Genomic DNA, 13,735 nt, shown 5'->3' with positions numbered 1-13,735 from the left:
AAACGTGCTCACAGGCCGTATGCGCTGATCAGAGCACGGAAGGCACGCAGGTACAAGTCACTGGTGAACATATGGGTTGTACATTACACATTGAGGAAGAAGTCGTTCAGTAATTTTCAGGCCGACTAGACCCTTAACTTCTTACGTAAGTGAAAGATGAGGTTGGTTTGTGGAAATTATTTAGTTATAAAGACAAGCAGTGTCGAACGCCTGAAATTATTAGTTCATCTACAGAATGATATAATATTCAAATTAGTTTGTTTTTATTGACATTAAATAGTAGTAAATGTATGTGAAGATGTATTGTATAGCTTCTTCCTCACAGCATTGTATTTATGTTTACAGAATAAAATACAAACAAAAGTGTGTGCTGCTAATGGCGTAAATTCGTTAAATGTCATGAGTTGTGTCAATAAATTGTCCAGATTTTCGTACATAAATTCTCAGTTTAACGATGTTTCTTGATATTACGATATTGTTCTGTCCTGATATTTTGAATTGCGTGAATATTTATCAGAATTCATAATAGAAAAACAGAGACAGTCCAGAACTAGTTGACTCTACATGAATCTAGGAACGTAACTTTCTCAAGGATGTATTAGACCATCTGAACGTTTTGAATTTGAGGTCGCAAGGAAAGAATCAATTAATCTGTGTCGACAGATAATATTAAAAGCTTTCAGATGAAGATTTCATTGTGGATGTCGCACATCTCACAGCACAACTTTTATAATTTCAACGCCTTCACTCATTGACTTCCTATTCAACAGTGTAAAACACTGAAATGTTTTAAAAAATCTCTGGGAAGAATCCCATAGACGATTTAAAGATATTGACGTACTCCAAGTCAAGTTGGATTTGTGTCGGCAAAAATCAGAAAAAAAAAAAAAAACACTTCTGAATTACGCGAGAAGTCAGAAATTTAAATTTGTTTCTAGAAGTGTGATGATGCTCAGATAAGTAGTACATGATTATGTAACAATTAATAACAATAATTAGGGCTAGGCTAATTATAGACCTCATTATGTAAAACTGCTTAAGTTAAAGAGAAGCTATGTTCATTATTTATTATATCCTACTATTTTATAATTAACTGTATTTATTAGAGAGGTACATGTTGCAAAATATGCTTTTATTTCTTGTTTTCTTGTATGAGCGTAACATATTATCTATTACTTAAGAGTAGTTTAATTCATCTTGCAGTGATAGGCCAATATAGTTCATTTTGCTCACCCCTTCTTATTCACCGCTACCGCTTGTAGAACAGATTCATTGGAACCCGTGCGCGCTTGGGAGCACGTAGTGTCTTTCGCGTGCTCTGACCTTGACATCCCTGATGTAAGTGGATGCCAATTCGTCTTTCGCGCAAGTGCCACGAGTTTGCGATCGGGCTCTAACAAAACATTCGGTTAAAACGTTACACTTCTTCTATCTGGTACTTCGAACACAGACATTTTACGTGAAAAGAAAAAGGTAAGAATAAAGTCAAAGGAAGAAGTTAGAAAAGAAATATGAACCAAAGGAATAAAAAGAAAAGAGAACAATAGAATAAAAGACAAAAGAGAAAATATAAGTAAAAAATATGATATAATGGAAATGAGAAACACAACTAAGAGAGAGAATGGGAGATGACAAGCAACAAGAAGTGCATTACTGTGAGTAGCAGTGTCGGGTTACGCAGCTGCAGATGTACACAAAGGTGGAATGGGAGAGTCAATCCCATCAGCACACTCCCACATGCACTGCTCTGGTTATTATAACAGGGCCATAATTGAGAAAAAAAAGTTTAACAATTAGTTTCGCCACACGTGCCTTACAGATTTAATTAAAATTCGACTACGGCAATAATTGAGTTTCTGACTGAAAACTAACTCACGTGTTCGTTCACAATCCGACCCCCGCCAACTCCCAACAAACTGGTAAATAAAACGCACAATGCAAGACTTCATGTATGCCATCTAATTGCATTGCTGGGAAGTTGAAGCATTTACAACTTAGAAACTGGACCACATTTCACAGTTTAAACAACGTTGCACAACGAATTTGAGATAACTCTATCGGTCAGAAAACACGGCGGAGTGTCTTACAAATTCCCGTCCATGCAACTCTTTAAGGGTATATGTACGTGACGAAATGCAGGCTCTAAATTTCTACAATTTTATAAGGAAATGAAGTCACAATTGGTAAAAAATTACAAGGTGCCACAACAAGACTTATTAGAACTTAAATATCTGATAAAAGTATAAAAAAGATTATTACATGCAGGTAAAATATTAAAGATGTCAGAGAGACCATAACAATGTTATGATTACCAAAAATGTAACTGCAGAATTTTTTTTTCTTTTTTTTTTTAAACTGGTTTGAAAAATATTATTAGTAACCTTTTTTTACACTTTCATCAGGTATTTAAGTTCTAATAAGTCTTGTTGCAGTACCTTGTAATTTTTGTCCAATTGTGACTTCATTGTCTTATACAATTTTAGAAATTTAGAGCCTGCAATTTCTGTTAATATTTGCGGTCGTTCTCGTACATATACCCTTGCAGGAACGGAAAACAGAAATGTGGTTAAAAGACGACCATTGAATAGCGTCTGAAGATTATCATCTCAATAGATGCAAAAATTTCTTCGATAAGCATGGTGTTAATTTTCAATCGTCTTCATAAAGAAAATGTGTACAATTTCAAGGGAAAAATTGTTGCAGACTATCGAACCCGGGACCTTCGGCTGAGCGCGTCAATGCTATACCGACTGAGCTTTGGCTCACAAGCAAACATTATGATGGGGGCAGATAAAAGAAGTTAAAAATTTTTCTTTCACGATGTTAATAATGTCAAAAGAAGTGCTTACACAAATCTTGGCCACTTCACCGCAATTACGAGGGCCATAAAAAATAAGTTCGCCAGGGGCCGTTAACAGAAAGAAAACACAGTTTCATTGGAAAACTTTATTGCGACAGACACAGCAATTGTTGAGCTATTTTTCAACATATTCCACACAGAAATTGAGACATATGTCATATCATGGGGTAGACAGAGAAGTGGAGACGGCTGTCAAATGCTGGTTCCGATCCCAGGCGGCAAATTCCTATGACACAAGGATACAAAAATTGATCCCATGGTAAGACCAATATCTCATTTCCAGTGGGGGATATGTTGATAAATGACGAACAATTACTGTAGACTGTTTCACTAAATCTTTCCATGCAATTGTGTTTTTTTCTGTAAACGTCCCCAGGGAAAATCACCTTCTGGATGGCCTCGTAATTGCGGTCGAGTAGCCAAAATTTGTATAGGCACTTCATTTGACATTAACATGGTGGAAGAACAATATTTAACTTTTTTATTTGCACCAGTCAGAATGCTTGCTTGTCAGCCAAAGGTCTCACGTTTGATATCCGGCTCTGGAACAATTTTTTCCTTGAAATTATTCACGTCAATCTTACAGGGAACTATACCTAAAAAGCTGGATTTGCACAATGTGCACAACTTTCAGCTATTTGTTATCCGTTCTGGAGGCCTGGCTCTGGGTTTACTGGTGTATAATACAATGGAACGTGATTAGTGATTAGTAGTTCATCACACTGTTTCTTTTAAAAATGACATGGATCTGCCGACGGATCCTTTTTATCCTACAACCAAAGTCGGTGCTCCATCTGTGGCAATTTTTTTTTGATTTTGGTAGGTTATTTTACGACGCTTTATCAACATCTTAGGTTATTTAGCGTCTGAATGAGATGAAGGTGATAATGCCGGTGAAATGAGTCCGGGGTCAAGCACCGAAAGTTATTCAGCATTTGCTCATATTGGGTTGAGGGAAAACCCCGGAAAAACCTCAACCAGGTAACTTGTCCCGACCGGGAATCGAACCCGGGTCACCTGGTTTCACGGCCAGACGCGCTAGCCGTTACTCCACAGGTGTGGACATCTGTGGCAATCGATACGAATTTCTGCCATTGTAAATATTTTGGATTATTGATGGAATAAAAGCAGCATCTTCTGCGGATCTCTGGAGAAAGAACTAAGGAACAGACTAGTGAAGTGTGACATTGTATGGGGCAGAAACATGGACATTACGATGAAGTGAAGAGATGCGACTATGGTCCGACCCAGGAATCTGTGGAGTAACTTAACGCATATGGGGGCGGAGTCTATCTGTGCCTGAGTGTATTGCGGGCAGCATCAGCTCGAGGCCGCTAAGGGGTAAGATGCTCGTGACAGAAGGTAGAGTAGAGTTCAGATATAAATGATCCAATCCCTGCAAGCGATTACTAGCTTCGTTTAACCAACTCCTCCCCCCTGAGCGATCATTGGCCCTAGCCCTCCCACATATCACTTGCGTAGAGGATTTGTTTCGCTCTCCTACTCTACATATTCCTGGGACAGACCATAGAATCATTTGAAATGTGAATATGAAGAAGAATGGAACGTGTGAAGTGGAGAGATAGAATAAGAAATGAAGCTGTATTGGAAAGAGTGGATGAAGAAAGAATGATGCTGAAAGTAATCACGAAGAGGAAAAGGAACTAGTTGAAAGGAATGGTGAACGGGAGAAGAGTTCGAGACAGAAGAAGATATCAAATGATAGACGTAATTAAGATATATGGATCATATGAGGTGAGAAAGAGGAAGGCTGAAAATAGAAAGGATTGAAGAAATCTGGGTTCGCAGTGAAAGACCTGTCCTTGGGCAGAACACTATGAATGAATGAATTGTGGAATAATTATGATAGTGCTGAGGGGAAACTGGAGAAATCCGAGAAAAAATTCTCACGGCAGTCCAGAATCGAACCCGGGTGGTGCCCTACTAGTAATCGTAAGGATGATGGTTCGGGCATATCTGTTAATTTGTTAATTACCTCTCCATCGATATTGTCTACTGTATTCTAAGGAAACCAACATACATAATAGGATATTATGGAACGAACCTATCATGGTAGTAAATAAGACGCGAGTATGTTTAAGAAAAGAGCGTAAGCGAGTTTCATAATTTTCAGCGTCTTAATTACCATTATAGGCAAGATCCATACGACTGTTTTTGTTCGACCATAATTATACGTCTAAGTTTTGAATTTTACAAATATCTTACCTTGTTACTTCAGTGATAATAAATTAACACGCGTGTATCTTCAGCGTGTTCTCGACTATTGCAACAGATGGCACGAGTGTGAGTGTCTTTTCAGCGTGTTCCCGAGCAGTGCAAAAGATGGCAGGCGTGTAAGCCGTATTTATTGATTTTTTGCAGAGCTTTGTATGGAGATTTTAACCTCAAAGCAACACATATTAAAACACAGGAAATGAACTCAATTTATCAGATAATATGAACAGAATTTTTATTTTATTTTAAATACATGTTGTTGAGTGTGCAGTTTGTGAAATTTATCTGGAGAATGACTCCAATGGAATGTTTGAAGCTGGGTTAATGTTTATTTGAATGATTCGATGAATGTCATTTTCAAACCTCGCGCCTGCCATTTTGAATTGGTGCTCTCAAGGTTTGCGGAATGTTGCGCATACAATATTAATCATATGTTTAATTGGAAATCGATAGTTGGAATAACATAATGAATAGCAGTACTTCAATGTAGCCTATATCATTAAAATACAGTTACGTCACATGTAATGAGCGTATTATAGCATGGCCGAGAAAAAAAGTTACAAATAAATTAATTGTGAACAAAATGTGTTTAAAAAATCGGAATATATTAAAAAATAAAGGAGTCTGACTTTTCTCCTGATGCTCCTTCCCTTGAGGGCGCTTGTCTCTATGTAGGGTAGAAGTGTCCTGTTTTCACGTTTCATCCAATCTTACTCTAGGCACGGCCAATTAAATATTAAACAGCCTTCTCACATAGCAGCTTCCGGCGTCATCCGCATGGCGCTGGTTAAATATCTGACGGCAACTTAAATTTCAATTGTTGACATGCATGTCTGTGGTGTTGAATGTCCTGTCACCATCTAATTTCACAAACAGCGGAAAATTTACAGTGTTATGTACGTGATATGCCGAGAGGATGTGTACTTGAGTGAAAGTTTACATACAAGAAAAAGTTCTAGTGTCTTGGAATGTAACATTCGGGATTATCTTTTTTTTTAATCTCAGGAGGTAATGTACAGTTTCATAAGAAAGAAATGCCCCGCCTTAATTTTACTAAGATTCAGATATAACGCATTTGGCATGTACAGTAAACAAGAGCGTCTGTATTTATGGTACTTGAGGACTGTCTTGCGGAACTTGTTGCGTACATACAGGAGGATTGCTGTCAAGACTACGCCTATTACTTGTTTCTGGTACTGTAAATGCAAATACAATCGGCATTTATAATAATTTTTATCGGTTATTTCCACCGATACATCAAATTTCTTAAGCTCCCACTGTGAGGTAAGAAGCGCCAATGCGGCAAAAAAGTGCGTGAGCGAAAACGTAACTCATTACGAGAGATCGAATGACTGATCAGACAGTAGGCCTGCATTATCTAAGTCTGCCTGTACTCCAGAAAATCCAGCGTCCATATTCATCATTTGTTTGTAATTCAGAAAACATTTTAAGACTTCTGCACATTCACCATTCACTTTGATATTAATTCTACTATACTACTCTTTACTAGCAATGTTATTTTCTTATCTTAGTTTCTAACTGTATCTCGTAATGAGCAGTATCTTAGTTTTTTTATGTTCTATTCATCACATCTACTGTCCACGTTTCTCTTCCATTTAATGAAATTGTGATCAGGCATGACTATGTAACACTTTAAAAGTTTGTTTTCCGTGATGTAGGCATATTTAAGTATTCTTTAATCCAGCGGTGCCGGGTTCGATTCCCGGTCAGGACGAGTTGCCTGGGTGAGGTTTTTTCGGGGTTTTCCCCCTCACTCCTATGGATGAATATCAGGTAACTTTATCAGGCGATTGGAACCCCACTCATCTTCGCCACTTCCTTTCCTCCCCCATCATCCTTTCCTCATCATCCCGTTTCTGGTTCTTCAGATCACTCTACAGGCGGCCTCCCGGAACTACTGGCTCTCTCAACCGGCCTCCGTGGAATGTAGCTAAGCGACGTTGGATGGCTTCTGCAATGGCACCCGAGACGGACCTACTCGGGGGAGGAGTTTCGCCTCGGACCGACACGGGGGCCTTGGGGGAAGTTGCCGAAGCAGGAATGGTATATGGATTTCTATTGGCTGTAGGGACCGGTCGTTAAGGGAGTCATGTGGTTGGGTTGGTGCACGTAGGGGATCTATGGCACGCAACTCATTCCACATCGAGGGTTAGCGCAATAGATCTCAACAGGTCGCATTGCTGGCCATCCGTGCCCCCCTCACTTAAATTCCATTCCATTCCAAGTATTCTTTACCCTGTGGGCTACAAATCTATGAACAACGCACATTTCTAATACACAATTTATCTTTTCTAAAAGTAGTAGTCTATAATCGCCTTTGGTTAAAGCTAGAACTATATAAATAATCCAATGCAGGATACTCACTGCACAGTGGATTCGTGTAGCTCATCGAATCTTGTGAAGCCGCTGCCATAAGCCACTCTTACCTGTAACAGAACGTAAATATGAATACATTAATTAAAAAATTGAACACTGCACATAATTTATTTGTGACTTGTATTAATTAAATATAGAGGGATACCGTTCCCTCGTCAAGTACACTAGATATCTGGATCATAAGCGAGTAGGAGAGATCTCTAGGAATAGAATAGAGGACAACAAATTGATAAAATACAGATAGAGAGATAGACAGAGAGAATGGAAACAAAGATATGGAAGGAAGAATGCAAGACTGAAATGAGAAATAGAAAGATGTGAAAAAAAACTAAGAAAAAGGAGAAACTAGCAAGGGGAAGCGTCATTTCAGGTGTTTCCTTGAGGGGGGGGGGACATATTTTAGGGAAGACCTTGTAGATCAGTGGTCGTCAGTACTCGCTGAAATGAGTAGAGTGCAAGGAGTGCAACAAAATATGCTCCATCGTTCAGAAACATTTGTAAGCAACGAATTAATAATATTCCAAAATACAATGGGTTTTAGGTGTACATAGAATATACTTTAAATAATAAATGAAATAATGAAAGAAATAGATAGATATATAGAAAGACAGTACCATCATTTTCCATAACTATGGTCCTGGAACATAACTATGGTCCATTCAAATTTTGTACTCTATAACGTAGTACCTAGTTTATCTATAGGTTTGCTGTACTGTAGTTTGAAGTCAAGTCACTGCAGCTATCTACGAACGGTCTATGTTAGGTACTTCTAAATGTTCTTTGAATAGTTGTATCGTGGACGATAGTTATGGGAAATGACGGTACCTTATATAGCCTACAAGCAGGAAAACATAAAATAAAATAACAGGAGGAGATATACGCGAAAGAAGCAATATTAAAAACTAATATTGCAAAAAATTAACACAACAGAGAAAAAAGAAAGAGAGAAAGGAAGTAATAGCAGAGAAGGAGATATTGAAAATATGAAATAACGTACAATGAGTTAGAAGATAAAGCAAGTGAGATGTAAGGGAAAGATAAGAAATAAATATAAAAATATGAAAGGAGGCAGGAAAGAAAAAGATAGTTTTAAGATACAGAAAGAAACGAGGAAATGGAAGTGGAAAGAAATGACAAATAGTGAACAATGATGATAAAGAACGGGAAAAATAGTAGATGAAAGAGAGAAAAAAACGTGAAGTACGTTGAAAACAAAAGAGAAAGAATATATGAAAGAAGGAAAGCGGATGAGAAGAAAAGCAAAATAATAAAATAAAACGAAAAAGACAGAAGAAAACAAATGAAAAACAGAAGGATAAAGAAAGAAGCTAATGAAATAAAATGAGAAATTAATGAAATGTTTAATTATGGGTAGAAACTAGAGATAGAATAAAATAAAGGAAATGAGAAAAACAATATTGATTTTCAAATAAATTTATTTTACGTACATTATAAAAAAAAATCCAAACTGCCAAGATCCATTCTGTTTTCATTTCATATCAAAGCCACACTGAATTAAAAACACATGACTGTCGTACCAGAATGCGGAATGGTGGGACGTGTATGCAACCCGCGTAAGCCGCACTCTGATGTTCCATTATTAATGCACGATGGACTCGGTTTGGAAAAGCCCAGTGATGATGATCAAAAATAAAGTCTGAAACGCAATGGTGTCCGGTGAAATTAGTTCACAGAATAATTCCCACGAGGTGCAAGCAGTTGCTGGGCAGCGATATCACCCTTACTTTCGAATATTTACCACAGTTCTCAGGAGGTCAAAGCAAGAAAACTTGAAATTCGACAATGCTTTTAAACACAAGATAGTTCCAAACTCATTTTCAGAATTGGAAAAGAAACGATTGTGGGACAGAAAGCCCCGAAAACACCTAAGGTGACGGAAGGTTAAGGTGGAGAGGATGGTTTTAATATGGTGGAAAATCAGTGAATTAAAAAAAATGGTTTAAAATAAACTATATGTGAGAAATATAATATAATATAATATAATATAATATAATATAATATAATATAATACAATATAATATAATACAATATAATATAATATAACATAATATAATATAAGACGAAGACCATGGCTGTCACAAGAAAAATAAAGAAGGTAAACTTGCGAATTCTAAATGAGGCAGTAGAACAAGTGAACAGCTTCAAATACTTGGGCTGTACTACAAGCAGTAACATGAATTGCAGCCAGGAAGTCAAAAGGAGGATAGCAATGACAAAGGAAGCTTTTAATAGAAAAAGGAGCATCTTCTGCGGACCTCTGCAAAAAGAACTAAGGATGCACTGAAAGGAATTGTGACCGAGAGAAGAGTTTGGGGCAGAAGAAGTTATCATATGATAGACGACATTAAGATATATGGACCATATGCGGAGACTAAGAGGAAGGCAGAAAATAGGAAAGATTGGAGAATGCTGGGTTTGCAGTTTCTTCACCCACTCTTTCCAACATAGCTTCATTTCTTATTGTCTGTCCACGTCACACGTTCCATTCTTCTCCATATCCACATTTCAAATGCTTCTATTCGCTTCTCTCCATTTCGTCGTATTGTCCATGTTTCTGCCACATACAATGGCACACTCCACACAAAGCACTTCACTAGTCTCTTCCTTAGTTCTTTTTTTCAAAAGTCCGCAGAAGATGCTCCTTTATCTATTAAAAGCTTCCTTTGCCATTGATATCCTCCTTTTTGACTTCCTGGCTGCAGCTCATGTTACTGCTTATAGTACACTCCAAGTATCTGAAGCTGTTCATTTGGTGTCTACTGTCGCATGTAGAATTCGCAAGTTTACCTTCTTTATTTTTCTTGCGACAACCATGGTCTTCGTCTTGTTTGCATTTATCTTCATCCCATATTTTCACAGCTGTCATTTAGCTCCAGTAGCATATCCCTTAGTATCGCCTTCTCTTCTGCTAACAACGCCATATCATCAGAAAATCATATGCACTTTATTCTTCTTCCTCCTACTTTTACTCCTTCCATGTTGTGAAAACAGTTGTTGACCAAATCCTCCAAATAGATGTTGAACAGTGTATATGATAAAGGATATCCTTGTCGTAGTTCTCTATTTCACTTCCTTCTAACATTTATTTATATTCTAAAAGACAACATACTGTAGTTAGTTAAAATTTTAAATTAATAAACCTATAAAATAAATTATTATTATTATTTAAATATTTTATTGTAATTTTATTCAATCTGATAGTCTGTTCACTAATTGGGTGATAGGGTATCAGGCAATTTTACATTTTCATAGCGTATACTGTAAACACATTGATAGAAGACAGTTTTCAGTCTGTGAAACTCTTCAAGTGATAGAGACGACCGGTCGTCAGTGATGCTTCATTGGATGATTTACTTTTTGCGGAGTCAGAACACGCGGCAGCCAGCCTGCTGCATATGTCACGGAGCGAGCGACCGACTGCGCGTATATCACGACTCTCGGTAGGGCGTTCTTAATGAAATGCAGAGCTCTATCCGATAGATGGAAAAGTAATCAAATCTAGCATGTTCCTCCACCTCCGCCCAATGCTCTGTTATCAGTAAACTTGTATTTCTCCGACTGGGACCTGAATTTCGAAGTCTAGTGATGAATTTGGGGGAACTACGATAGTTAGCGAAATCCGGTTACGGAAATTCAGGTACTGGGGGGATCATCGTGCCAACCACCATGATATCTCCGTTCTGGTTGGAAGATCGTTCACCTCTGCTGAGACATGTGGACATGAGGCCAGTAGCGGCCGGTAGGACTTGACAGTTCATCAGCTAACGCAACAAGAACTTTATTTTTTCATTTTCAAAGTGATTGTAATAGCAGCGTTAGCAGTAGTGGTAACTGTGGAAATAACATGATAAGAACTTCAATTTCAATTGAAACGTGAAACCGATACAGACGTGATTTAAGATAGGAAGTTCGACAGTTTGTACCGCTTGATTGGAGAGGGGTGCGTCGTTTTCTGAACAGCCGGTTGCTGAAACCTAATATTAGCTGGGATATTGGATGAAACGCGCGTTGGCGTGAAGATCAGGGGGCAAATAATAATAATAATAGTAATGACAGCGCTGCGGTGCATGTTTAAAATTGGATTCGTTCGCTCGTAACATGATGTAGGTGGCAGGGGCAATAGTAGCGGCGTCCCAAAGAGGATAGGCCTGGATTACAAGGTACACGCGCGTATTAGCACAGCTATTTGCTTTTATGCGCAGGAAACGAAAAGAATGAATACATGCATCAGAGGGTTAACCGATCCGGATAAGCGGATTCATTGCAAACACACCGCGCGCCACAAACACACCACGAACTATTGCAAATCCGTGTGTTTAATAGCACATTTAGTGATAGAGAAATTGATATATAGATTGCAGCGAAACTTGATGCACGATAATGTTTGGGAATTTATTCTTATCTAAAAGAGAATGCGAGCTTGAATAGTTTTTATTGTGAATATGGCCACTATTCGTATCTTGTTGCAAAAATATTATATTAATAATCCATTTTGAATCTTGCATACACTACTTTTAACACTTGAATATAATTAATTGCTTAACTAGCGGACTTACTCGTGTTAATTATGTAAGTTTGTGCAGAAAACACACTACAAAGACATCTCAACACACAAAAAACACAAACAAATAAATACGACCACACAGGTGTATACAAACTCACATGTAATAGTTGCGATAAGTTCTACATAGGACAGACAGGCAGATCATTCCAAACACGCTACAAAGAACACATTAAAGCAATAACCAGGGGACACAATACATCTACATACGCCGATCACATAACCAATGCAAACCATACATACAATAACATAAATGCGGACATGGAAATCCTACACATACAACCCAAGAACCAAAAACTCAACACACTAGAACAATACGAAATATACAAACACACTAAAACACACCCCGATCAAATTCTCAACACACAGATCAATTTCAGTACACACACTATTTGACTCCACTCTTCAACACCTTTCAACAATCAAATACACCCACATAATAGGCAGAGAAGTTCGAGATGACGCCGAGATCTAATAGGCTCTGAGGATGATGCGTGAAACACTGAAAGAGTTGTAAGCCGCACAAACTTACATAATTAACACGAGTAAGTCCGCTAGTTAATCAATTAATTATATTATATTAAATTCTCTTTCAAGAAGAAGTGTTTTAGATGTTGGGATGGTGGAAAATAATTTTCCTTCACGATGTCACAATAAAATTATTTTTGTAAAATCAAAAACAGAATTGATACGAGAAGTCAGGACCGATCTGAGCACCTGTCATATAGCTACGGTACCGGGAAGGATTTAATAAAAACATGCAAAAATTGAACAGAGTGCTCTGCTGAACATTTTCAGATAGGAAACATGGGGTCTGCGAAGCCAGATTAAGAGGAGTGGTTCACCTTTCGCTAGTATAATTTTACTATATTTCAACATTTTTTCCCAGAATCTATAAGTCTTTTGGAAATAAAAACTCGCATATGATGAAGGATGGATAGAACAGAGAAAAATTCTCTCCGCCACCGGGACTCGAACCCGGGTTTTCAGCTCTACGTGCTGATGCTTTATCCACTAAGCCACACCGGATTCTCTGTTCTATCCATCTTTCATCATTTGGTAACGCAGAATTCCTGTACGGAAGTATCATTTGTACTTCGGTACATCATAATAATATATGTGTAAGTAATCACTTAGTGATTCAAGACGGCGCTCATTCCGTCGGATCCCGGCCACTTAGTCACTCGTAATGAGTGCACCTCTGTACATACTGCGTTGGACATTGTGCCAACGTCACATATTCTGACACAGTACATGAGGGTAGGCCACCAAAGGGAAAACTGAGAGGTAGAACGTAAACTGAGGGAATTCGACCCATCTCGTGCAGTGAGTCGAACCTAAGTTACCGGCATTCTTACGAAGCCATGAGGTTGTTTTTGACCGGCAGCGTGTTGTGTTTTCCCGGTTAGTTGTTTCTTCTAGGCCCGGCGCAGAATAAAATGTTTCGGTATTCCTTGTTAACTCTTTGTACTACGCCCGTAACACAATTCTGCTGGAACTTTGTATTGTCAATTTCTATTACGGAGTTGTCCGAGCATTGAAAAAGACGTATTTTCAACCATAGTTAGATTCACAATACAACAATCCATTTTCCTCGTGAAACGCATCTAATGAAAAAGTCGTACGATATCGGTACACATTTTTCCATATCAAACCCGTCT

At 38.0% G+C, this 13,735-nt stretch overlaps 1 protein-coding gene across 4 annotated transcripts in view; it reads right to left on the bottom strand.

The window, feature by feature from the left end:
* Positions 1–13,735, bottom strand: part of Fas3 (fasciclin 3) — a 368,573-nt gene that overhangs the window by 276,284 nt on the left and 78,554 nt on the right. The window contains exon 2 of one of the 4 annotated variants that reach the window (XM_069828844.1): positions 7,481–7,542. The exons of the other annotated variants lie outside the window; for them this stretch is intronic. Within the exon in view, the coding sequence (XP_069684945.1) occupies positions 7,481–7,529 (49 nt within the window). The 5' untranslated portion in view covers positions 7,530–7,542. The remainder of the gene's footprint in view (positions 1–7,480; positions 7,543–13,735) is intronic. 4 annotated transcript variants of the gene reach the window in all.

Source organism: Periplaneta americana, chromosome 6 (genome assembly GCF_040183065.1).
Source record: "Periplaneta americana isolate PAMFEO1 chromosome 6, P.americana_PAMFEO1_priV1, whole genome shotgun sequence".
Lineage (NCBI taxonomy): Eukaryota > Metazoa > Arthropoda > Insecta > Blattodea > Blattidae > Periplaneta > Periplaneta americana.
The sequence above is the reverse complement of the archived record's forward strand: the minus strand, read 5'-3'. Positions and strand labels throughout refer to the sequence as shown.